The following is a 23,117-nucleotide window of genomic DNA, read 5'->3' as shown; positions in this document are numbered from 1 at the left end:
ATGGAAATGAATTCAAGCGTTGCAGATAATAACATGAAATACCCTGTGCTGTCCTAGCGCTGCTTGATTCTTTGATTTTTACACTGGAGCTTTATAAAAGTGAACATTTTGTACAGGATTGTGAGTTGTGGCCATGTAACATGAAAGTTTTTGCTGGGGCATCTTATTTTTAATCACCGTTAATTAGTTTGGGTGGAGTTTACTGTACAGCGAAAATTTTCCCAGTTCGGTCAGAAAGCTGTTGTCATTTGCCAGCAAACATTTACACATATACTTTAAGATGCCCTTTAAACTGCGCTGGCCGACTTGCTCAGCCTTGTGTTGGTAAAGTAACACAGAGCCGACCCGGCTGCCACCACTTGCTCCTTCTGTGCTGGAGGGGCTGGCAGGGGAGAGAGCAAAGCCAGGTTCAGTGATACAGAGCTCTTCCTTTGTCCATTCCCTGTGCACAGGCAGAGGAGCGGAGCCCGGGAAATCACAGAATTGTCTAGGTTGGAAAAGACCTTGAAGATCCTCCAGTCCAACCATCAACCCAACATTAACAGTTCCCAACTCCACCAGATCCCTCAGCGCTGAGTCAACTTTACTCTTCAACCCCTCCAGGGATGGGGACTCCACCACCTCCCTGGACAGCCCATTCCAACACCTAACAACCCCTTCTGGAAAGAAATGCTTCCTAATATCCAGTCTAAACCTTCCCTGGCGCAATTTGAGGCCATTCCCTCTTGTCCTATCGCTCATTACTTGGTTAAAGAAATGCAGGTGACCCCATTGCCCTCGATCCATCTCCTTGTGAACGTCTTGGGCCTCAGTGGATCTGTAAGTGTCTTTGTTGTTCCAGCTGGGTCAAGGGCGTGACTCTGCTTTCTAGCACGGACCCTCAGAGGAGTTTCTCCCACCTGGCCTTTGTTCTCTTTTCTAGCCGGTGACGTTAACTGCGCAGACCATCGAGGCTTTGGTTCAGTGCCAGGCAAAAGTAAGCAGTGGCTACGTTTCTCTACCTTGGCATTGTGTATGGGTGGGAGGGGCCTTAGGAGAGGAAGGTCGGCCTTTCTGGGATGGGAAGCCGTCAAGACACAGGCCTCTTCCTCCCTGGAGGAGTTGGGGTGGAAATCTCCAGTGCCGGGGTGGGGAGCACAGAGGGGCAGCCTGTGTTCCCTGTGCTCACTCCGGTGCCCTGTGCCCGGCTGTGGCTGTTCTGGCCCACCCGTCAGCCGAGAAGGGTGCTGGGGCAGGGCCCTGTGGGGCAGGTCCTGAGGAGCTGGGTGCAGCACGGGCCTTGGGAGCAAACACCCCCATGGGGCACAGAGCCCACGACTCCCTCCTGGGGGTCAGGGCCCTGAACTGCAAGTCTGTGGGGTGAGAGGCGATCGTCTTCATTTACCTTTGGGCAGAAGGAGTTCCACTTACATACAGGAAGTAATCTGGGATGGATTTTTTTTTTCCTCCCGCCTGCCCAGAGTATCCCACATCACTGTCCTCAGACTCCAAGGCACGGAGAAGACCTCAGGAGAGCCCTGGCCGAGCAGCAGGTGCGGGAGCAGCTGGAGCCAAAAGCACCTGAGCCTGCGGACGGCAGAGCACACGCTGGTGTGCAGACAGGTAGAATGCTGTAAAGGTCTTAATTTCATGTTCAACTCAAAGCCAATCGATCCAGATACACCTGGAACAGGCAGTTCATGGTGCAGCTGGGAGCATCCCCTTGGGTGGTGGTTCTCTAGCCGCTGCCCTTATCTTGGAATTCACCACTTTGAATATTAACAAACAGGGTGAATTCGGGTGACCTTTTCCAGAGGTTAATTGACCTTTCTTCAGGTTTCAGTGCACATCCTGGCACACAAGCCAGGGCTTCTTTCTTTGGTCTTTCCAGATGCTCATCAGATGTGGCCTGAGGTTTGTGACCGGTGCCACTGCTGGGCCCTGCTGCCCTGCTGCCCAGCGGCACTGAGGCTCTTCTCTGCTGGCACAGCATTTCACCCAGAGCCAGGTGCTCTGCGGTGGAAGTTTTGTTCTTTAATAGCAAGCAAACTAGGTTTTTAAACTGTCAATAGTCTTTAAGATTATAAACACACAGAATTTAAAGGATTCTGTAAAAGTCTCTAATGATTGCTGAAACACAATAAAGATGTTTCTTGGTAATGCTCAGGGGTTTGCCCCTGAAACAACTCCAGAAGAATTCTGTGACGGTACCATGAAGCAACCGGTGCAAGATTTCCTGGATGGATATAATCATCTTATTTTTACGTACGGCGTTAGAAATGCTGGGAACACCTACACATTCCAAGGTAGAAGTAGAAATGCGTTCCCCTTGAACGAAGTTCCTTTTTTTTTTTTTTGAGAGGGTTACTTCTAGCAGAAATATTGTAACTCTTTCCTTTATTTAAACCGTAGGCCCTATACATTGGCTTCTCGTGAATAATAATAAATAACCTTTGAAAGTCTCCTTCCATAACAAATATCCTAAACTGCCAGGTGACAGTCACTGCCAGAGTTTACATAAACATACAGTGTATTGCTTTGTAAGGCTGTAATAATTCCAGCCAGGTGTGTGTGACTTCTTTTTTTCCTCCAAGTATCTAGAGGGAGGAGGGGGGAGTTAAGAAAATGTGTTCTAGATGTCAGAATGGGAAAAGTGTGTAAGTCCAGACTCATATTTGGGGTTTTTTATCATTATTGTAAAGGTCATATACATCTTATATGCCTTGTCTTCAAATAAGGAATAGTATTTGAGTCTGTTTCGGTTATTACAGGCAGAGCATAAATAATTCGAAACATATGTGAGTCCTTCCAAGTATTTCTGTCTTGTCTCAGGTTTCTGAGTTGATCAATAATATCCTAGGAGACCTTGTCTCCTGATGTGCTGTTTCTGTACTGTTAAAGCTCAATATCCTTTCTGGTCAGAAGGTGTCATTCTTTAATTATTTTTCAAAGCATTTTAACAAATAAGGTGATTTGATTTACGCGGGAACAATTTCTCCTACAATGAAATGGCAGTTCTAGAGGCTGTAATGCTGATTTTATACACAGAAGTAGTAGAGGGACAATGAGTCTTGTGCCGTGTGAAGTTGATCTTTATTGCAGTGACATTGTCTTCTAAGTGATCTTCTGTTGGGTAGATCAGAACTAAAGCCTACTGCCAGTGTTTTCAGTCAGCATTAATCTGGGGCGATGATGGGGTGCTCTGTCCTAATAAAGAATAGGTAAAGAACAGAACCCAACATTCCCAAAGTGTACAGTCCCCCACGCTTGACTAGTTTGGGCTGTATTGTGTGGGTTTTCAAGAATTTTTCATTCGTGTCTCTTCAGACTCCGGAGACTTTTTCATGGTTTCTGTTTTTCTAGGACTTAACGGTGTGATCAGAACTGTCAGGGCAGAATGTTGCCTGCGGGGTGCCGTGGTTTCCTCTCCTGTTATTCCCACTATTGCCAACACAGCCTTTCCTTTCTGGCAGTACATGGCAGTCTGTGTTCAGTCCATGGCAAGGGACTGCAGTGCAGGATGCAACAGCTTCTTAGGGCTGTTCGTTGTTTGCCAGTGACTGTTACCTTGTTCGTGGGAGGTTGAATTACAAGCGGCATTACAATAAACAAGAAGTTATGAGTAGATGAGGAGAAACCAATGTAATCCAGCTGTCCTTTAACTTAATATGTTCCTTGGTTCCTAGCTGGGTGTCTGAGTGCAACCAGGTGTTACAGAGGCTCTGCCCTGGGCAGCGCAGCGAGCGCTGTAACTGCTGACAGCCCAATACTTGGCCAAGCAAAGGAGGTAGAGGAGCACTTCTTGCTGTGCTGATGGGTCCATGCACCTTTAGAGAGCTCAGGGCTCTCCCTTTTCCAGTGGGAAGCAACTCTCTGTATTTAAGTATGGATGTGTCTGTGCTGCCAGATGAGCAGCAAAGTGAGCAATATTGCTGATGGTCTGTGATTTCTGCCTTGTGGCTGAATATTGATAGGATGTAAACACGGAGCTTTTTTCTCTAGCTCGGGCACCTGATCATTTATCCTCTGGGGTTACTGGTGCTTAGTAAGGACGGAATGCAAATAGTCTCGCCATCTGCGGGGATGCTGGTAGCTCTGCTCCTTTGGACAATTTACTCTCTGTCAGGATACTTGAAAGAAATGAGTGATTTTGAGGTTGTTCCCCTCTTCCGGTCTGTGCAAATAACCTCAAAGGAAGCAAAAGTGGTTTTGGAACAGCAGAGCTCCAAAGCTGTTGGACTTGTAAAGATTTGAATTCAGACAGGTTTCTGCTGGGCTTTATTCTTAAAGAGATCCCTGTTGAGCAGTCCAGAAATCCACTTCAGTGCCTGGAATTCTAAAGCTGTTCAGTCCAATGAGAGTTACGGGGATTGGATTTTGTGTAAGCATACCTTTTTCCTGGTGTCTTTAGTTCTGAAATGGATGCAAGAATGTAAGAAAACTGAGCATAGGCTAGGAATTGGAACTAGAAAGGGATCGCAGTGCATTTTTTATTTGTAGTGGAAAGAATTAAGCCTCTCCCTAGTGGTATGCTGGGTTATAATCCAGTGGTGTGGCTGTTGTGGGATGGAATCTATCCGTTACCGTGGTTTTTATCCGAGTTAGTTAACTAGAATTCTCCAGTGTGGAAGGCAGGTGGCAGCAGAATTCTTCACGACTTCACTTCAAAAGCACAGGCATCTGTCCTGTCTAGCTCTAGCAGTCTCTAAGGGCTTCAGAAAAACCATCATGTCTGTGTCCCCTGTAGTTTTGCCACTAAATTCATAAGCTGAAGTATTGTTCTTATAGCAACAGTTTTCAAAGTTGGCACCTACTTCAGCAGAGAGAGGTTTGGGTGGGTGTTTTATGTGTGTAAAGCTTAAACCTGGAAGTTTTGGTTACACACGTATTTAACTATTTCAGGAATCGCTCTATGGAATCCCAGCTTTATATGACATATGCTCTTGACAAAACATTAAAAACCCAACCCAAATCTCACCTGGTTTTTAATCCATGTTTCTTCTCTTAAGCATACTGGTTTTGGTAGACGAGTTGCACTTCTTTGCAGTTCTGTGCCTAAAAAACCCAAACAACCAAAACCGAGAGTGGGAATGGAGTGTGTGTGCATTAACCTCTGTCTGTAGGGATTTGTTTTACTTTGGTTTTTTTTTTAAAGAGTTCAGCAGAAGGAAGTTTTCCTTCTCTTTCTAAAACCTAGGCTTTATTTCAACTGTGATACAGCCTGTTCACTTAATTTCTTAAGTGAACAAGTGTTCTACATTTCCCTCTGTTTCTGAGAGTTGACCTAGGAAGCCCTAAGATACGGAATCCTGAATTAGCAAAATACCAATAAGAAAAAATTTCCAGACTCTCTAGATTCACCAGGTTAAGAATAATGTGTAAACTACACCTGGAGTTCCCCAAACCATCCTGAGGATAGACTGGGGGAGTGCTGTGCTCAGAGACCTCTAGGGAAGTGCAACAGGTCTGTCTTGGAAGTGCCAGTAGAGGATTAAAAAGTACTGAAGACTTTATTCTTTGTTTTCTGGGTAGGTTTTAGCTATGGACACATCTGTTCTTGTCCAGGATCAGTCGTTTGGCCAGAAATCAGCAACAACATCCTCACTACTTAGTCACACTAAAATGCCCATCTCAAGGAAAAGAGTTACTGCCCCATGGGACAGGAGCTTAGAAGATGTTGTTTTGCTGATCAGGGATATCAATTAACCTCAGACACCAGAGTGAAAAGAGCAGGTGTATTTACTAGAAATAACTAAATAATGTAACAGAATAATATAGAAAACATACAGTAAGGAAAGACAGAATAGTGCACTTAAACAATAGGAAAATACAGGGTAACGCATCAAATCATTACTACAAGAGAGAGAGAACAGTGATTAAGGAAGATCCGTCCCCACTCGCACCCGTTCCCATCACCCAGACCCGCAGGCGCTGGGCAGCCCCGGGTGCAGCGAGGATTTGGGGAGCCTGTCCCGGCGAGTGGGAAATCCTACGCGGGGCGTCCACCCGTAGCTGAGGCTTCCAAAGTCGCTGTGAGCGGGCCCAGCCTTATATACCTGAGATCAGTAAGCCAGAAGAGCTGGCACCTTTGTTTTGAGCGGAAATATCTGGAGTCAGTCTCACGTTAGATTTTCCAGAGCCTGGCCGGGGCTCAGGGAAAACACTAAGGGAGTTTTCCCAGCTTATCGAGGTGATTTATGAGCAAGGTCACACACCAGGTCACAGGGCCAGACAACTGTCTCTGTGGCCCTGTTACCTTGTTTACACACACAAAGAAGGATACACGTTTTGTGATGTTTAAGTCACATTTTCTATACGTATCTCACTACTGACTACATACGGAGTTAGTCATTTCGGTTCAAGACTTATTGTTCAGGTTTCAATATTCCCACCTGTTACATCCGCACAGGTGGTTTGTTATAATTTTAGTACAATACCTATTGATACAACGTTTGTCAGTTATAAAACATACAGGATTCATCTATAGGTCAACTCTGGCTTGGGATTATTGTCCAAGCCTTAGCACTTCATTCGGTCCTTTGACCTACAGGTGAATCTTGGCTCTCAAACCATCTCTATGGTTAGTGACATTAGTTTTCATTCATCAGTTGATGTTTTGTCAGGCGTGTCCCGATCCAATATCAGGGAGGGTTCTTAAACAATCTCAGTTGTGATCTTAAGACACAAAGGAGGTTAGATACCATGCAACCTTGTAAACTCTATTTCCTGTAACAAGCAATAATAGCGATAGGACAGAGGGAAGAAGAAAGAAAAAGTCAGAATACCTAAGCAAGCAAACAGAAGAGATGCAGCAAAATCAGTTACCACCACGAATCCAGTGATGTCCTGTTGGTTCAGTCTCTCCTGAAATCTCAGCTCTGAGCCCTGAGAGAGGAGTACGCAGTCTTTATATTGTCCAAGTCCCCACAATCTCTCCAAAGAGTTCACCCATTTCCACGGAGCTCATTGTCATACGTGCCGCCCCGTGTTCCTCCAGGTGCGCGTGTCCAGGTGTTCTCAGTGGTCGTGCTGGAGGAGGGGTGTCAGCCTGCGGCGTCTTCAGCTTCCGCACGCCTTCCTCACCCTCATCTCTTCTCCACCTGGCTCGTGCACAAGCGCAGCTTGGCAGGCGCTGCCAAGGATGTTGTTGTTCTGGCTTCAGGCAGATATGGTGGTTTCTTCGGGGACAATTCATCTCCTTCAGAGCGTACTCCTTCACGGGACAGGATGTTGAGGCCAGGTAGTGGTAGTGGTGCAGCAGCAATGTCGAGGCAACACAGTCTCTCACACTGCCCCATGGCTCGACATTGCTGTCCTCGTGGTGGCACAGAGGATAGAGATATAAAGAGAGAGAGAAAGAAAGGACAGAAATAGCGTGCAACATGACAACTAACGATATTTCTGACTAACATATAACTAATAACATCTTTAACAGATATATAAATTTTCCGTTAATAAACATATAACTACCAATATCTTTAACAAATACGAACATCTTCAGTTAACAAGCATACAGCTAACAACATCTCTAACAAACATGTCATGCTCAAAATTAACTAACTCTACAAAACCAAAACATTCTACAAACCGATTTTAAGGTTGCAAGGAATCAGTAGAAGAACACAACGGCAGCTCACATGATTGACATTCACAGGGACAAAAAAGATGTATTATAAGAACAAATAAGAAAGTGATTATCAAGGCTCAGGCTATAAAGTGAATTGAAATTATTACCAACATATTATCCATTATTTTTCCGTGGTTCTGGTAATACATCACTGAGTGTTTGTGGCTCTGGTAGCCCACGCAGTCTGTTGCCCTGCTCTGCCGAAGTTGGGGTCAGCATACGCAGCAGGAAAATCTCTTTCCACGCCCCTTTATCCTAAAGCACATGTGTCATCTGGGCCTAGAAACTTCTACCCCAGATTTAAACAAAGGTAAATGAGCGATAACACTACAAATAACAAATAAACCAACATTAACACTGACAATGGTCAACAACATCCTAACCAAACATATAATAAAGGTAACAGTAACAATAACAATGTCAATTAACAATATTTTAACCAAACATATTTAATCAAAATGTGTCCTAGGTTGGGCCTAAGGATGTGCTCCCGGTCCTTGGGGACTGGGGGGAGAAGGTGGTTGTCTACATGAACAAGTACAATTACAGGATGTTTTACATGGACACTTACAAGACTAACTCATACATATCACAAGGGAAAATATTCTGGTTGTTGCTGTCCATTGTGGAGCTGAAGATGGTCTGGCTGCTGGAGCTGGGGTCTGCCAACGCAGCAGGAAAATGAATTTCCATGCCCCCAGCCCAGAGTGCATGTGTGGTTTAGGTCTTGATACCTCCACCTCGCCTTCATGGGCCCAGTAATGACCTTTTAAAGCCCAGGCCCCGTTAGCAAAGGGACCTTGCCCTGGTTTGGTGTCTGTTGTTTGCTCATAATACTGGTAACAGAATGACTTAAACCCACAAATTTGTTTTCCTCCCATTCTTGGTTAACACTTAGGAAGTCGGAGCTTCCCACAGAGCCAAGGGAGAGGGGAACAGTCACCCAAAGCAATTTTTGCAATGATAGACAATACATCCTAGAAATATTAATAAGACAGTGAATATCAACACTATACAAAAATTTAAATTCACGTAAGGATCCCCCGTCGTGACTCAGGATATCTTTCTCCGGGGGGTTTACCTGCAAGAAAAAGGAAAGAAAAGCTTCTCGATTCATTTTGAGAACCAGAAGTGGGTTATAATTAGAAAGATGGGATAATCCACCTTGTATTAATGTTGTGCTCCTTTCCATGAGCATCTTTGGCTTTCCAGGTGTACTTGTTTATTGGGGTATCCAACACCAATGGTACTGCTCCCACCGTGGGGAGTTCGGCTAAGACAGGTTGTCCTGGAAAATGAGATGGGTTTCTGGGGTGGTCAGGGCCATGTGGGGCTGGCTTGATGCCCGCAATGCCACTGAATTCCCAGGAACTTCACTGTCTCAGACGGTCCTTGGATTTTTGCAGAGTTGATTTCCCAACCCTTCTGTTTCATATGATCTCCCACTAATTCAAGAACTTGTTGTATTTCCTCCTCATCATTTCCTTGAGTCAAAATATCATCTATATAGTGGCTTAACTGTGTGTGAGGAGGCAGCTGTATTTTATCTCAGTGTTCAGCTACAATTCTATAACAGATAGTGGGGCTCTGCAGCCACCCTTGTGCAAGCAAATGCTTTTCTGCAATTGGGATAGTAAAAAATGCACTAGTTAAATCTATTACAGCGTACCCAGTTCCTGGATGTTTCTGAACTTCTTCTATTAAAGTGACAGTGTCTGGCACAGCTGCTGCAAGCGGTGCAGTATGTTTGTTTACTTCTCTAAAATCCACTGTCATTCTCTAGGATCCATCACTTTTCTTGACAGGCCACACCAGACTGCCACCTCAAAACTTCTACATCTAATAAATCTCTAATTGTCTGTGATATCTCTCCATGTCCTCCCAGAATTCTATATTGCCTCATTGTAACTAACTTGGTTGCAGCCAGGATCTGCTCAGGAGACATTTTTACTTTGCTGACCGTAACAGGTCTGGTACTAATACAGGGTTTAACTCCAAATTGATACTGACTATCAGAAAGATTTAAAGTTAGTCTTTTTAGAATGTCTATATTAATTTTATATTCAGGAATGGGGACAATCATGACTGAATATAAACATTTTTGGAGGTTTCCTGTTTTCATTTCCATTTGTGTTTGTACAGTTTTAATTTATTTTCCTCCCAAACCTGTAATAATTACAGGTTGTCTTTTAGATTTCCTGGGATTCCCATATATTAAGGAGGCCTCTGCTCCAGTCTCACGAGGACATTTACAGTTTGTGGGGACTGGTTGTTCTAAATAAAAACCAAACAAATAACAACAAAAGGAAAAAAAAAACAAAAAAACTTTAAGTTCTACATGGGGCCATCGGTCCTTTTGCACCCACCGCCCTGGAGCTTGGCTATTAATTCATATGTGCTGATTATAATATTGATTCCCCTCCCTTGCCTCCTGCAAAGGGTACAAGTCAGAAAATGCTGCCCAATCCTCTTTCACCCCCGGAACCAGTGACCCACTCACGGGGGGCCCTCCGTGGGCAGATGGAGGGTCCCGTTGAGGTTCGAGAAGGGGCGCCATAGGCTGAGTTGTCCCTGGATTCTTAGTTTTAGCACTCTGCACTCTCTTGCTAGGTTTATTCAGCCCTCTCTGTGTATATATTCGCCACGGCTCGTTAGTTGGAACACCATAAATTTTTTCATGAGACATGCTGTCTTTTAACAAAGCCGTAAACATTTCTGTACGAGAAATCCTGTTTTCGCTGCCTTTAGGGCTGTCTCGAGTATCTCGATTCCCTGCACTCCCTCGGGGGCCCCACTCTTCAAGGTCACGTAACTGTTGCACTTTTTCTATTCCTTCATCGAGAGGATCCCCCATTTCATTAATGCAAAGGGGCATAATTACATTTTTATATGCCAGTGGAACGGTTTGAATCACTCTGTTTCTCATAGTGACCGACAAAGGATGCCACACCATAAAGTCAGCGTCTCCTACAAAAACAGCTGCTTTCATCCCTTCCTCTTTCATTTGCTGTCTACAACCCCGCAAAGCAAACCACTGATGGTCAGATGCCGGCCAATCATTCTCTGGAGGATATTTGGTATTACATCCCAGAGCAGCCAGTGCTAACAAATTAATATCCTGATCATTGTTTCGAAATGCATCCTGCACAAAAGAATCTGAACTTAAAATCAAAAACTTTTTAGAATCTCCTGCGTCTAGGGTTACCCCTGCCACTCCCTGATCCTGCAAACGCACCGTCCAAGAGAGCAAGGATTCCCCCGGTCTCTGCTTAAATCTTTCAATTATATAATTTACTTTATACTGTGTATAATCCTCTATCATATCCTTCCTCACAGCTTGCCCAATATTAGGATCTCTACCAGGATCCCACTGCACACCCACTTCTGCAATCACCGCATGCACTTTCTTACACTTTCTCCTTTTCCTATACTCATATTGTGCTACTCGCACCGCAGCTTTCTCCGCCACTGTCTGATAAGTATCCAGCTTATCAGCAAACAACTTATTCTGGCATTGCAACATCACTATTTGACTCTGCAAATCACATCTCTGTCGCTCCATCTGGGAGCGCTCTAACAACAGCCTCTCTTAACTCTGGTGTTGTTTTCTATGTGCAGTTAATGAAATCCACCCTCGTTTACTTGAATTTGTAGTTTCTTTTCCTTTTTCAATAGGTACCTTTTCATACAATTTAAAACATCCAATAGATACTTTAAACAATGGCATTTTTGTCGTATCCCACTTCTGACCCCAATTTATGTTTTGCTGATCAGGGATATCAATTAAACTCGGACACCAGAGTGAAAAGAGCAGGCGTATTTCACTAGTGATAACCAAATAATGTAACAGAGTAATACAGACAACGTGCAGTAAGAAAAGGCAGAATAGTGCCCTCAAACAAACAGGGAAACACAGGGTAACGCATCAAACCGTTCCTGCCCGAGAAGGAGAACAGTGATTAAGGAAGATCCGTCCCCACTCGCACCCGTTCCCATCACCCAGACCCGCAGGCGCTGGGCAGCCCCGGGTGCAGCGAGGATTTGGGGAGCCTGTCCCGGCGAGTGGGAAATCCTACGCGGGGCGTCCACCCGTAGCTGAGGCACCCAAAGTCGCTGTGAGCGGGCCCAGCCTTATATACCTGAGATCAGTAAGCCAGAAGAGCTGGCACCTTTGTTTTGAGCGGAAATATCTGGAGTCAGTCTCACGTTAGATTTTCCAGAGCCTGGCCGGGGCTCAGGGAAAACACTAAGGGAGTTTTCCCAGCTTATCGAGGTGATTTATGAGCAAGGTCACACACCAGGTCACAGGGCCAGACAACTGTCTCTGTGGCCCTGTTACCTTGTTTACACACACAAAGAAGGATACACGTTTTGTGATGTTTAAGTCACATTTTCTATACGTATCTCACTACTGACTACATACGGAGTTAGTCATTTCGGTTCAAGACTTATTGTTCAGGTTTCAATATTCCCACCTGTTACATCCGCACAGGTGGTTTGTTATAATTTTAGTACAATACCTATTGATACAACGTTTGTCAGTTATAAAACATACAGGATTCATCTATAGGTCAACTCTGGCTTCGGCTTATTGTCCAAGCCTTAGCACTTCAGATGTGATCGAAGATGACAATGACGGGGAGGAACAGCATATGTCAGGAGAAGAAGCAGTGCAGAAATACCTAGAAAATACAGTTCTCATTGGGAAAAAAGAGTACATGGTATGTGCCAGGGCTGTGTTAAGAATTAGCGTAGCATGGAGTCTTGAAGCAAGGTATTATTCTGGTTTTCCCCATCTCCCACCTTTTTCTTTTTTTTTTTTTTTTTTTTTTTCTGATCACCCTTATTCTATCTAAATCCAGCATTAAGAACTAAAAGTGGGATTACTCATGGTGTGGTGCCTGTTGTGGGCAAACTCTATAATGTGTCTAAATACAGACTAAGCAGTAAGAATTGCAGATTGGGCTTTCTCTCCCTTTGGGAGCCCATGGTCAATGCACAGCAAGTATTACCTGCTTTTAGCAATACAGACTGTTCCTCTGTATTCTCTGCACAAGGAAACGCTGAAAACTGTTCCTTAAGCAAATGTAGTCGCTTCTAGGGAAGACGAGGAGGGAACGGAGGACTAGAAACTGGTTTGTGGAGGTTTCATTAATATTGCCCCCAAAATGAGCCTCTGGAAAACAAGAGCCAAATCCTGCGGAGCTTAAGCCTGTTTAAGACAACTTCAACAATTCTGGTCATCAAATGGATGTTCTTTACAAATGCCTGCTCTGTGCAAACTTATAAACTGCTGCGTTAGGACCAAAGAGATCTTCTGAGCTCCTCACAAATCTTCCTGTTTATGAATCAGCTAATGAAAGAAGTGGAAGGGCTTTTGTCAGGTGGACGAGTAAAGTGGTGTTGTAGTGTTTGAGGAATGAGGAAAATCTCACTTCTGGGAAACCATTTCTTTATGAAAAACTTAATACTAATGGTAATTCCAGATGCTGCTGAGTCTCACAGAAGAGTTGAAGAACAAACTTCTTGCTGAAAAGAAGAAGAAGTTACTGCTGGAGCTACAAATTTGTGCAGAGGTGACGCAGGAATTTGCCCAATATTTTGCTGAGCAGGAAATATATTTCAAGTAAGTTAGCTTTGAGTGGTTTTTAATGTTACTGATTAAAAAAAAAGAAATTCAATTCACTTATTTGTTAAACCTGTCCCTTGGCTATAAGAGACCACACTCTCCTGCCAGACTTCCTGCCTCTGGTAATAGATCAGTTTGTGTTTGGACTATGAGTTCAGGAAAAATACTGTGTAGGAAAGGCTTTGATCTGGGGGGGATGGAGGGGGGTGTGTGTAATCTGTCAGCAGTGTTCCTGCAGAGCTCTCCCTAACGGAAGAGCTTTGATAGGATGTCTGTAGAAAGAGTGACACTTGCAAATCCTTTGGTTCCTGCAGCCTTAGTGGTACTTGGATGGGTGTTCTGGCTCCAGAGGCTTAGAAACAATGCTTGTAGTTAAGTGTCAGCCATAACCTGTGTGTATATGTCTCCCCCTCATTCTTCAGGAGTGTGTGTGCGGGAAATACACTTCTGCTTTGGTGTAGCAACACCATTTGTGTATTGTTCTCTTGTGCCAGAATAAAGAAAAACCCATCTTTGTTTATAGCAGCTGTACTAATAACTTCTTAGCAGCTCCTGCTAGCTAGCTTGTATCTGACTTGTTGTCCTACTCTAGTGAGTGCCTTTCTTACGAACGAGAACGGCTTGAAGAAGATGCTGACACGCGCCTGGAGATCTTCAGGGAACTTGTAGATGGTTATCTTGGAGACGTGGAGGAAGAAAATAAACTAAAGGATCAGCCTTGCAGCGAACAAGCTGGACCTCTGGTACGTTTGTCCCCCTGCTGCCATCCCTTCCACTAACCACCTGCTGTGGTGATGGGACGTCTCCAGAAGGAGCAGAGCGGTCCCAAGGAATGGCATGCTGTGTGACTGTGTCCTCAGCAAGGTACATTGTCGTGTTCAATGGGAGTAGCTGCTGTGCCTCGGAGATGCATTTAGGAATCTTTGGGGTTTTCTGCGTTTCTGCAACACAAAGTTACTGTGTACAAAGAAGCCGGGGGAAAAGCTGCAGTTATGCTGTAAACTGTTGCATTAAGTGCCTGTTTAAGGCATTTGAAGCTGAATTCTTAGGCCCCATATATGCGCTGTACTGGAGTGGTGCCAGAGACCTTTTCCCTCTTAAGGCTGTTGTGGCTACAGCTGGAGCAATGACAACTGTATATACACTTAAGCATAACTGAGCTCTTAGGTTGAGGCTGGTTCTTGTGAGTTTGGAACCCTTTGTTTTTAAACAAGGAGGAAAGATATAAAGTCAATGTTTTAAATACAACTTAACTTGATAAGTTCCCGCAAAGTTATTTGACCTCCCAACCTTTTACTGATATTTGAAACTTTCGGATGTATTCCTTCTAAAGCTGTTTGCTTGCTGTGTTCATTCGGTGTTCTCATCGGGTAAAAATGCTAGCTTTTATATTAAATTTGGAGGGGATGCTTTAGTGGTGGTATAAAAGGGAATGTGATGGTGGGCCATGAAATGCTTTAAAACTAAAGTAGCTGTTACTGGATGCTGGAGACTTCTGTGTGAAGGTAGACAGAAAGTGGCCATCAAATTGCCTGTGAACCCACAAGATGGCTTTGAGGTCAGAATTAACTGTACTTAGGTGTTTGAGGACATAATGGTCTTCCAAATTTTCAGTAGAAATAATGGGTATTGTGTCATTATTTGCTATTTCTAAATGGATATAAATTATCTTCCAGAATGAAGAGTATGGCATAGGGCCAGGCACCTACATTGATCGTGAGGGCGTTACTGATTCTCTGCAGGGTGATGTCGTTGATATCAAAAAGCAGGCAGAAGAAACACACAGACACGTGGTGTCTCCAGAGGACCCCCAGGAAGCTACAGGTTGGCTTGAAAAGCAGCTGAGCAAAACTACCACTGCACTAACTCAGACCAAAGAAAAGCTGACAAAGAAAACCGATGAACTAATCAAAACTGAAGAGCAGCTGACACAGAACCCCAAAGGTGAGCTGGGGGTGTGTGATGAGAAAGCAAAAAGAAATGACACTGTAAAACAGAAATAATCCATCTGAGCAGGATTTTGGAACCAAATCGTGTGTATAGAGGTGATAATCAATTGTTTGGTGTATGTTCAGGTTGAACAATCCCACAGGCCTTGATTATTTCATTTTTAAGACAAAACTTAAAACTGTCACTTGAAGACTTCTGAACTGTGGGGCAACACGTCAACATTATTTATTCGTGATTTCATGGTTATATTGTGATCCAGCACTTCACATTGTGCTGATGCAGTGGTTTCAGGTATTCTGTGGAACATTCATAGACAAAAGCAGCAATCCCTCATAGTGCGATTTCAGCAGAAGTCTCTTGACATGATCTATATTTTATACGGGTTGCAGGGCCCAATTCTATCCAAAAAACCTGAACTTTTGAAATGTGTCCTGCAAGTAGAAGCCAACACAAAAAGAAATGAGTCTATTCAAAAGCTACTAAAGTACCAGAAGGTCTGGAAAAATGGATTCCTGAGTAAACTGTGTAATGGCTGCTTGTTTGCTGCAGGCTTCTCTTCCTGTCACAGACTTGGAAATGCAGATGATTAAATCGGACGAGTCTGCTGAGCAGCTTAAAGAACCAGCTGAGGGGACTGTCTAAAAAAACCCTTGTGCAGAATTACTTGCTTTAATACAAAATTTCAGTGGCTTAAAATGCTGTTGTAGTGCGTTTCTAGCTTTTTTTTATGTCAAGCTTAGCTTAACTGATCTTGCTTCTAAATGCATCGTATAGTTCAAGAATTGACCATTGACTGAACTACTTTCTTTTCTAAGAAAATGAATACGCAGAATAAAAGGATTCAAGAACTAATGGACATCGTGGAGCAAAAAGATGATGTTACCATGAGACTGCAAGATTTGATATCCCGTTTAGAAGAAACCATAAAAGACTCTGTAAGTCTTAGACATCTCAATTTTCTGTTTACAAAAAAATCCAAATCTGTGCTTATAATGGACTTGACTGTTTTGGACAATTGACATTTTCTGTAAGTAATTGCTGCTTTCTTGAAATGGCAGCAGGTGAAGTTGGCATTGAAACTGAAGTTACAGCAGAAGGTGTGTGGGGGTGTGTGTGGAAAACGGGACTTTTGGAAGCAGTGATCTGGAGTTATTATTGGAGGACTGTCCATGAGACTATGAAGAGCCACTCTAAAGAAAAAAACCCAAAACACTCAAACTGGGAGGACTCTAGCAGTGGGAAGAGAGGGGTTATGTCACTGTCTGTTTTATTTTTGCCTGAATGGAAGAGGAGGGAAAGGAGGTTTTGCTGCAGCAAAAGGTCAAATCTAATTGAAGTTAGAAGTTATGTGAGAAGGACAGTGATTGTGTAAATTGGCAACAAAAATCAGTGTGTTCCACCTACTAGCACCACGCACACGAACTTTTTAAGGCAGAGCAATAATATGAATACTATAATTAATGGAAATTCACATTATCCATGTGGTGGTCTTCTTTTCTCTTGTGGCAAGATCTGAAGCAGGAAATTCCAAAGTTTTCTTCTTCAGGGCAATTCAAGCCAAGGGCATATAGTGGCTGCAGAAAAAGAGGGGGAATGGGAGAGGAAAGAGACGCTTGATTTCAGCAAGCACACTGCATCATCTAGTCCAAGCTGGACTGAACTATTAAGGAACTTAAGATAATGTTGCAGTGAAAGCAGTCGGTGTCATGCCAGTGCCGCGTTCTGCCCTGTCCTCTGCGCCCCTAATACTAACTCAAATCATTAAGGAACTTAGTCAACGGTTCAAGCAAGATCAGAAAGGACCTAGTAAAAAAAAAAAAAAAACAAACTTAATCTCAGGGTTTTTTCCTAAAAGCCTTATGCTTTTAAAAGCCATTCTTCAGTACCGAACCTAAGTATTTGCTCAGCCTCTCTCTACTTTTAACGAAACTTTACACCGATGACCCTTTGCTTCACCTCCACTGAACACAAAATATTAAAGGCAACAGCTTGAATGTGCACATTAGACCACTGTTCCGAGTTCTGTAAAACAACTCAATACATCACACAGATCACAGCAGCAGTCTTGCATATTGCATATTTAACACTTCAGATCCAAATGCACTATGAACTAAGTACAAGTTCTGCCACACACACGCTGCATAAACAAAACCCAACTTTACTGTTGGAAGTTCACTGTCATTCGCCACTGGACTAGAAGAGGGCACTGAACTCAGTCCTGTTTTGAAGTGACTGACTCTGCTGAAGTCAGTCAAGTCATTTCACGGATAACCACAGTCCAACATTTCTTTGTTTTCTCTACGTTCTCCTACACAGGCCCAGATTTACAAATTTATACACCCTGTCTGTAAGCAGCAGCAACTGAAAAATAACTGAATCCTCAGGACAAACCCCGCGAGACTCAGATTAGAAGTTTCCAGCAGTAAAGTCAGCACTGAGCAGGTATTTAATGCTATTTCCAAACTGTCTTACAAGCTTTAAAGAACCAATCTCCCAACACTCAGAGAAGATGATAATCTCTATTTTTAAAAAATTAAAAAGGCCTCAGAAGTGACATTCACACATAAATTCATCGACAATAGCATATTTGAAAAAAATTGTAGCATAAAATTGTAGTTAAAAGGAAGACTTTTTGCAAATCGGAGGAGACATCAGTCTCTCCTTTTTACATAAAACCAACTACCCAAAGAAGTATTCCAGGTCACTGGTGTAGTAACTACTCCATTTCTCAACATCAATTTAAACCCGAGCTGGAGATGCAAGTAATTCAGAAATGACTGAATGACTGAAATATGCCTCAGTCATTTTAGGAGTAAAAACCATAACCTTCCTTTGTGCTGCACAATGCACAGGAACATCAGCCTGGGTGATCCAGCAGCAGCAGTATAGCTATGGTGGTCTTTGAAAAACAAAACAACACAAAAATACCAAAAAACCAACCAAATCTGGACAGAATTTTTTCACAAGCCTTCTCAGAGGTGTGTGTATGTGGGGAAATAACCCTGAGACCAACTTCTCTAACGAACAGCCCAAACAGTGCCGCTGAGACAATGCCTTTGAGGGGTAAAACCTGCACCAAACACAGTCCCAGGAGGTTTACTCACCTCTACTGTCCCACTGTGCTGCACTCAGGGACAGCAAAGTTATATATGCTTGCTTGGGGCTGTGATAAAAACCGTTATGTGTAAGTCATCTGATAAATATTTAAGACTTCTAAATTCATACGATTAAGGAACATCTTACACTACATTCTGAGCCTTTCTAAAAATCACTAAAAAACCCCAAACACACCAATCACCAGTTGTCATCTGTATTTGCTAAACAAAGCCAGCAATTTCTGTATTTCCTTAAACATCTGACATTTTGTACCAGGCTGCTGCTTGTTCCAACAGCAATATAGTTAATTTTGATAAAGCAAACCAAGACAGAGTTGAAGTAAAGAAAAACCCTACAATAAAACAGTAAAATAAAAGCATTTTGCTTGAACTTCAAGTTTAACGTCCAAAATCTAAGACAGCAGTCTACGGATAAATTTCTTCCAAGATGCTGCGTACAGACTCTTGAACTAGTTTATAGAAGTTTTATCCTTGACTTGTAAATTGCTACTGTATGCAGTATTTAAGAAGCTTAAATGAGTGAATTCATAGGGGTAAGATAGAATGCCTGCTCCACCTGCTTCAGTACTGTTCACTATACACATTCCATGCGGTGAACTGGAATTAAACTGGAACTTAGATGCTACAGTTAGTTATCAAAATGTTTTTCCTTGATTCGGAGATTTATCCGCCTATTTTCTTTTAAATACTTTCTGTTAAATGCTTTTAAATACTCTCTTCTACCTAAAAATTCATTTCTTAACTTGTGTCTTAGTGAGATGCCGCATGGACTAGCGTGTGTGAGTGGACAAAGAATACCCTGTTGTGGAATACAAGTTTAAAACAGGGCAGATCCCCAAAACCGAGGAAACTTTACCGAAACTTCTTTCCTCCCCATCACCCTTAAGTCACGCTCAGCAGGGACAAAACTGCCCAGGACTCAGCCTTTGCTACAGAGGGTGTTATCTTAACAACTAGAAAGAGGTTCTGACATCTTCTGGTATTTCCTTAAACCAGTGGAATTCCACCAGTAGTAACCGAAACCAAACCAAACCAAACCAAACAGCCCAAACCCAAACATTCTCAGAAGAATGTTCTGCTTTTCCAAGCTTCAGATGTTTACTCTTACTAAAGAAAGGGAGGTGGAAGGTCTCCAATTCAGCGCACATCGATGCCACTTCGAGTTCTCTTCTTCCCGCGCTCTGAAGTCATCTGAATGCGCCAGCTTGATTCCATAAGCTGTAAAGCTGCGTTACTGATGCAAAGGACCTGAATTATAAAGAATGCCTCCCATTTTGGCATCGACTCTGCACTAACACTGCCTCTGGACCAGGGGTGGAATATAGAGTCTGTGCTAATTAGCCCAACCATACAGTCCAAATCGGAGCTGCCTCACATCCAGTCAGCCTCCAGGACCCGCGGGAGTAGGAAGTCTGACACGTTCTTCTAACTGGACACCACATCTAACAGCCGAGCGCCGTTTTGCAAACAACACTAAGGTGCTGTGTAACTTCTAAAGACACAGACTTACTTGTGTGGAGATGAGATTCAAACTAAATGAAGAAGGTATTAGTTTCTTCTGTGGGGCATTCAGGCTTTTCCTAGTCTGGATCCCACCCCCCAGTCATTCCTCTTCTGGAACGTCAACATGTAGCTCTGCTCCCCTTCTCACAAACGGACATCTAGACATGCACTTTCCATATATTTAAACAAATCTGATTCTTTTCACTCCCTTGATAGGTTCATGGTTTATCTAGTAATATTAAAACATAGCTTATCTTTTAGGGAAATCATAGCTTTCTGTATTTCCTCCAGGCACCTTTTTCAAAATATTCAGGTGTCACCAAGTGGTTAATTGTTGTACTGCTGTCTGCTCAGGACTACTGTATGCAGTAATAACCAAGAATTCTGTTATGTGAAAGTAAATACATACCACCAAAAAAAAGCCAGAGGGCTTTGAGATTATTAATCCTAACAGTGCCATTTGAAAATTCTGTCAGAGCAGCCCCTTCTCATTCACTTACCTCAGTCTGCTATCTGCTTTAAAAAGAAAAATACCTATACACATCATCAAAAATTAAGTGGCCAAAAAAATTAAGTTACTTACCAGAAGGAATTATTCCCTGTGGCATCTTTGTACACTCATGCTTATAGTAAATTGCTTCCAAGAAGAAACACAGACTTTTCTCAAAATCACTGCTGCTTATTAAAAAAACCAAAACGAACCAGCAAAACCCCCGCAAACCACACAACACCTGCATCCATGCAGCATCATTCAACATGCGAAACCATCCACCAGACACTTCAGTGAGGAGGGATCCTCCGTCACATCCAGCAACTCCTCTTCAGCTGCAGACATTTCTTTCAACGTCCTGTTGGAATATAAACAACTTCTGTAGATTAGAGAGGGAAAAGAAATTCTATTCTAGGCTCCTTACGACTATGTTTCACTATCATGGCAAGGCCAACACCAAAAAGAGGGTGTTTATCAGCACGGAAGGTGTATCTTTCCAAAGTCAGCCATGCATGTTTGCTTTGAAATAGGGTTCTGCACACGCTGTGTGAGGCCAAATCCTCAGAAACAAGAGTCCAAAGAGGCCACCGAAAGAAAAAAGTTTTATAGTTCAAAGACAACAAGACAGCACTACTAGCACTAGGCCATTAGGTAGACAGCTTTTAAAAACAAACCTGGGATTTGGGAATGCCAAGGAAGAATTCACATGAACTGTAATCATATGGTACACTGAAGTGCTAGAAAGCTTTAAAATAGTTCATTTAAATTCACCTTACAATGTTTTCCCCATAGCACTTGCAACTATAATTGAAGAGATAAAAATCTCAACACATACTTCCTTAATTTTTCAACAACTTATCTGCATTCTGGATTTGACCACAGCTGTGAATAATCATTCTCCGTCTAATGTTTTTTAATTGTTCTGGTGATTCTTTCCCAAAAACGTGTAGGAAAGAAAATATTTTTAGATAATGCTATCTTTAAGCCACAAAAGGGGCAGGTGTGCATGGTCAAGTATAGAACCTGAAGCTGTCTTCATCCTTCTTTAAAGAAGGAGAGTCTCACACCATCATTTCGAGTTTAGCATCCTTGTTATCGTTTGTGTTCAGGATTACACAGGTTATAAAGGTACGGCCCTAATTTTCATAACTAGAAAAAAATGGGAACAGACACTCAACCACTAAAATGCCACCCACAGCGTGTACAAAACCAGGCACAGATACTTTCTTACTAAAAATAAGTAATTCTCATCACTTTGACCATCTGAAAGTATCACCTTCTGCAGGTGACCTACTAATGCAAACCAAACACCACTGCTAAAGCGGAGACAACGGATAAGGCTTTGCATTTTGGAGATTCTCCTTCCTGTAAGACCTTTTGGGCATGTGTGGTGGTTTGACCTTGGCTAAATGCCAGCTACCCACCAAGTCGCTCTGTCACTTCCCCCCCTTTCCCCTTTTTTTCTCAACAGGGCAAAGAGGGGAAAGAAAATAAGATAGAGAAAAAAAAAACCCAACCCTTGTGGGTAAAACAACAGCAGTTTAATATAAGCAAAGCGAAGCAAAGGTCCGCGCGCGGAAGCAAAAAAAAGCAAACAGATTTATTCTCTACTTCCCATGAACAGCGATGTCGGGCCTTCTCAGGAAGCAGGGCTCCCATACGCGGAGGGGTTGCCTCGGAGGACCAAGGGTGACACCCCCCCGGCCTCCTTTTCCCCAGTTTATCCTCGAGCAGACGTCAGATGGTCTGGAACAGCCCTTTGGTCAGTTGGGGTCAGCTGTCCTGGTTGTGTCCCCTCCCAAGGTCTTGCCCACCCCGTCCCACTGGGGGGGGGAAATGTCGGAAAGAGCCTTGGTGCTGTGTGAGCACCACTCAGCAGTAGCCACAGCACCAGTGTGCTATCAACACCCTGCCAGCTCCAACATCAAACACAGCACCGTGAGGGCTGCTGCAGGGGAAAACCAATTCTGGCTCAGCCAGACCCGGTACAGTCTCCACCCCTTATTCCATACCATTTACGTCATGCCCAGGTCCCACATAACACTCATTTATCCATTCCGTAAGCTTTCTTCACTCCTCCAGATGTTCAGTGACTTGGCTGCCATCTGTCAAGATGGATGTTCAGGACAGAGCAGTATGTGTGAGTGTTGGACTCCAGCACCGGCTGGGTTTGGGTCATCATCGCATGTATCTGGTTCACTCTTCGTCGTTCCTACTTCCTGCAACATACAACTCAGCCCACAGATTATTTCCCCCCCAAGGTTAAATCTCCTTGAGGCACACACTGAGTAGCCCCATTCTCCCGCATTACCCACCAAGTACATCCAGGTCCCTGAGCAAAAACAATCCCACGAGTGGGCTTGCCTTTTCCCAAGGGAGGAGCAATCCATACTGCCTTCCCCAGCCATTGCCCTGTGTGTACTACAGGGACCTTATCTCCTCCCACAGTATGAAGGGGTTTTGTTTGGGCAGGACCAGGACAGTTAACAGATCCTCTGGTGTTAATTAGCCAAGTGGCTTCTGCTAAATTTATATCCCAGTGCTTCCATCCCCCATTGTCCAATGCTCTCAACATAGTCTTCAACAGTCCATTGTATCTTTCAATCTTTCCAGACGCTTGTGGGTAATAAGGGATGTGATACACCCACTCAATGCCATGTTTCTTTGCCCAGGAGTTTATGAGATTATTTCGAAAATGGGTCCCGTTGTCTGATTCGATTCTTTCAGGAGTACCATGTCGCCATAAAATTTGCCTTTCAAGACCTAAGATGGTATTTCGGGCAGTGGCATGATTTACAGGGTACGTCTCAAGCCAACCAGTAG

The 23,117-nt window shown here is 43.4% G+C and overlaps 1 protein-coding gene across 5 annotated transcripts; it reads left to right on the top strand.

Annotated features, from left to right (window-relative positions):
• The first annotated feature begins 532 nt into the window (after positions 1-532).
• LOC141917061 (kinesin-like protein KIF20B) lies at positions 533-18,194 on the top strand. Of its 5 annotated transcripts, none has more exons than XR_012621234.1 (8): positions 533-819; positions 923-976; positions 1,461-1,602; positions 13,093-13,232; positions 13,828-13,978; positions 14,912-15,179; positions 16,001-16,120; positions 17,502-18,194. XR_012621234.1 is itself a non-coding variant. In XM_074810138.1 (7 exons), the coding sequence occupies exons 4-7, from the start codon at positions 13,093-13,095 to the stop codon at positions 16,018-16,020; spliced, it is 579 nt and encodes a 192-aa protein (XP_074666239.1). In that variant the 5' UTR covers positions 533-819; positions 923-976; positions 1,461-1,602; the 3' UTR covers positions 16,021-16,426. The 5 variants fall into 5 exon arrangements, 3 of the variants coding, with proteins under 3 accessions (XP_074666239.1, XP_074666241.1, XP_074666242.1); XR_012621235.1 differs by lacking the exon at positions 17,502-18,194 and adding an exon at positions 16,244-16,426; XM_074810138.1 differs by lacking the exon at positions 17,502-18,194 and having other exon boundaries at positions 16,001-16,426.
• Positions 18,195-23,117: the final 4,923 nt, after the last annotated feature.

Source organism: Strix aluco, chromosome 33, assembly GCF_031877795.1.
Source record: "Strix aluco isolate bStrAlu1 chromosome 33, bStrAlu1.hap1, whole genome shotgun sequence".
NCBI classification, from domain to species: Eukaryota; Metazoa; Chordata; class Aves; order Strigiformes; family Strigidae; genus Strix; species Strix aluco.
This window is presented reverse-complemented; position numbering and strand designations above follow the sequence as displayed.

Bases quoted from the DNA above. Each gene is read 5' to 3' on its own strand.
- LOC141917061 (XM_074810138.1), top strand. From the start codon at position 13,093: ATGCTGCTGAGTCTCACAGAAGAGTTGAAGAACAAACTTCTTGCTGAA. The intron at 13,979-14,911 runs GTACGTTTGTCC...ATTATCTTCCAG, and splicing joins GCGAACAAGCTGGACCTCTG to AATGAAGAGTATGGCATAGG. The intron at 15,180-16,000 runs GTGAGCTGGGGG...TTCTTTTCTAAG, and splicing joins GCTGACACAGAACCCCAAAG to AAAATGAATACGCAGAATAA.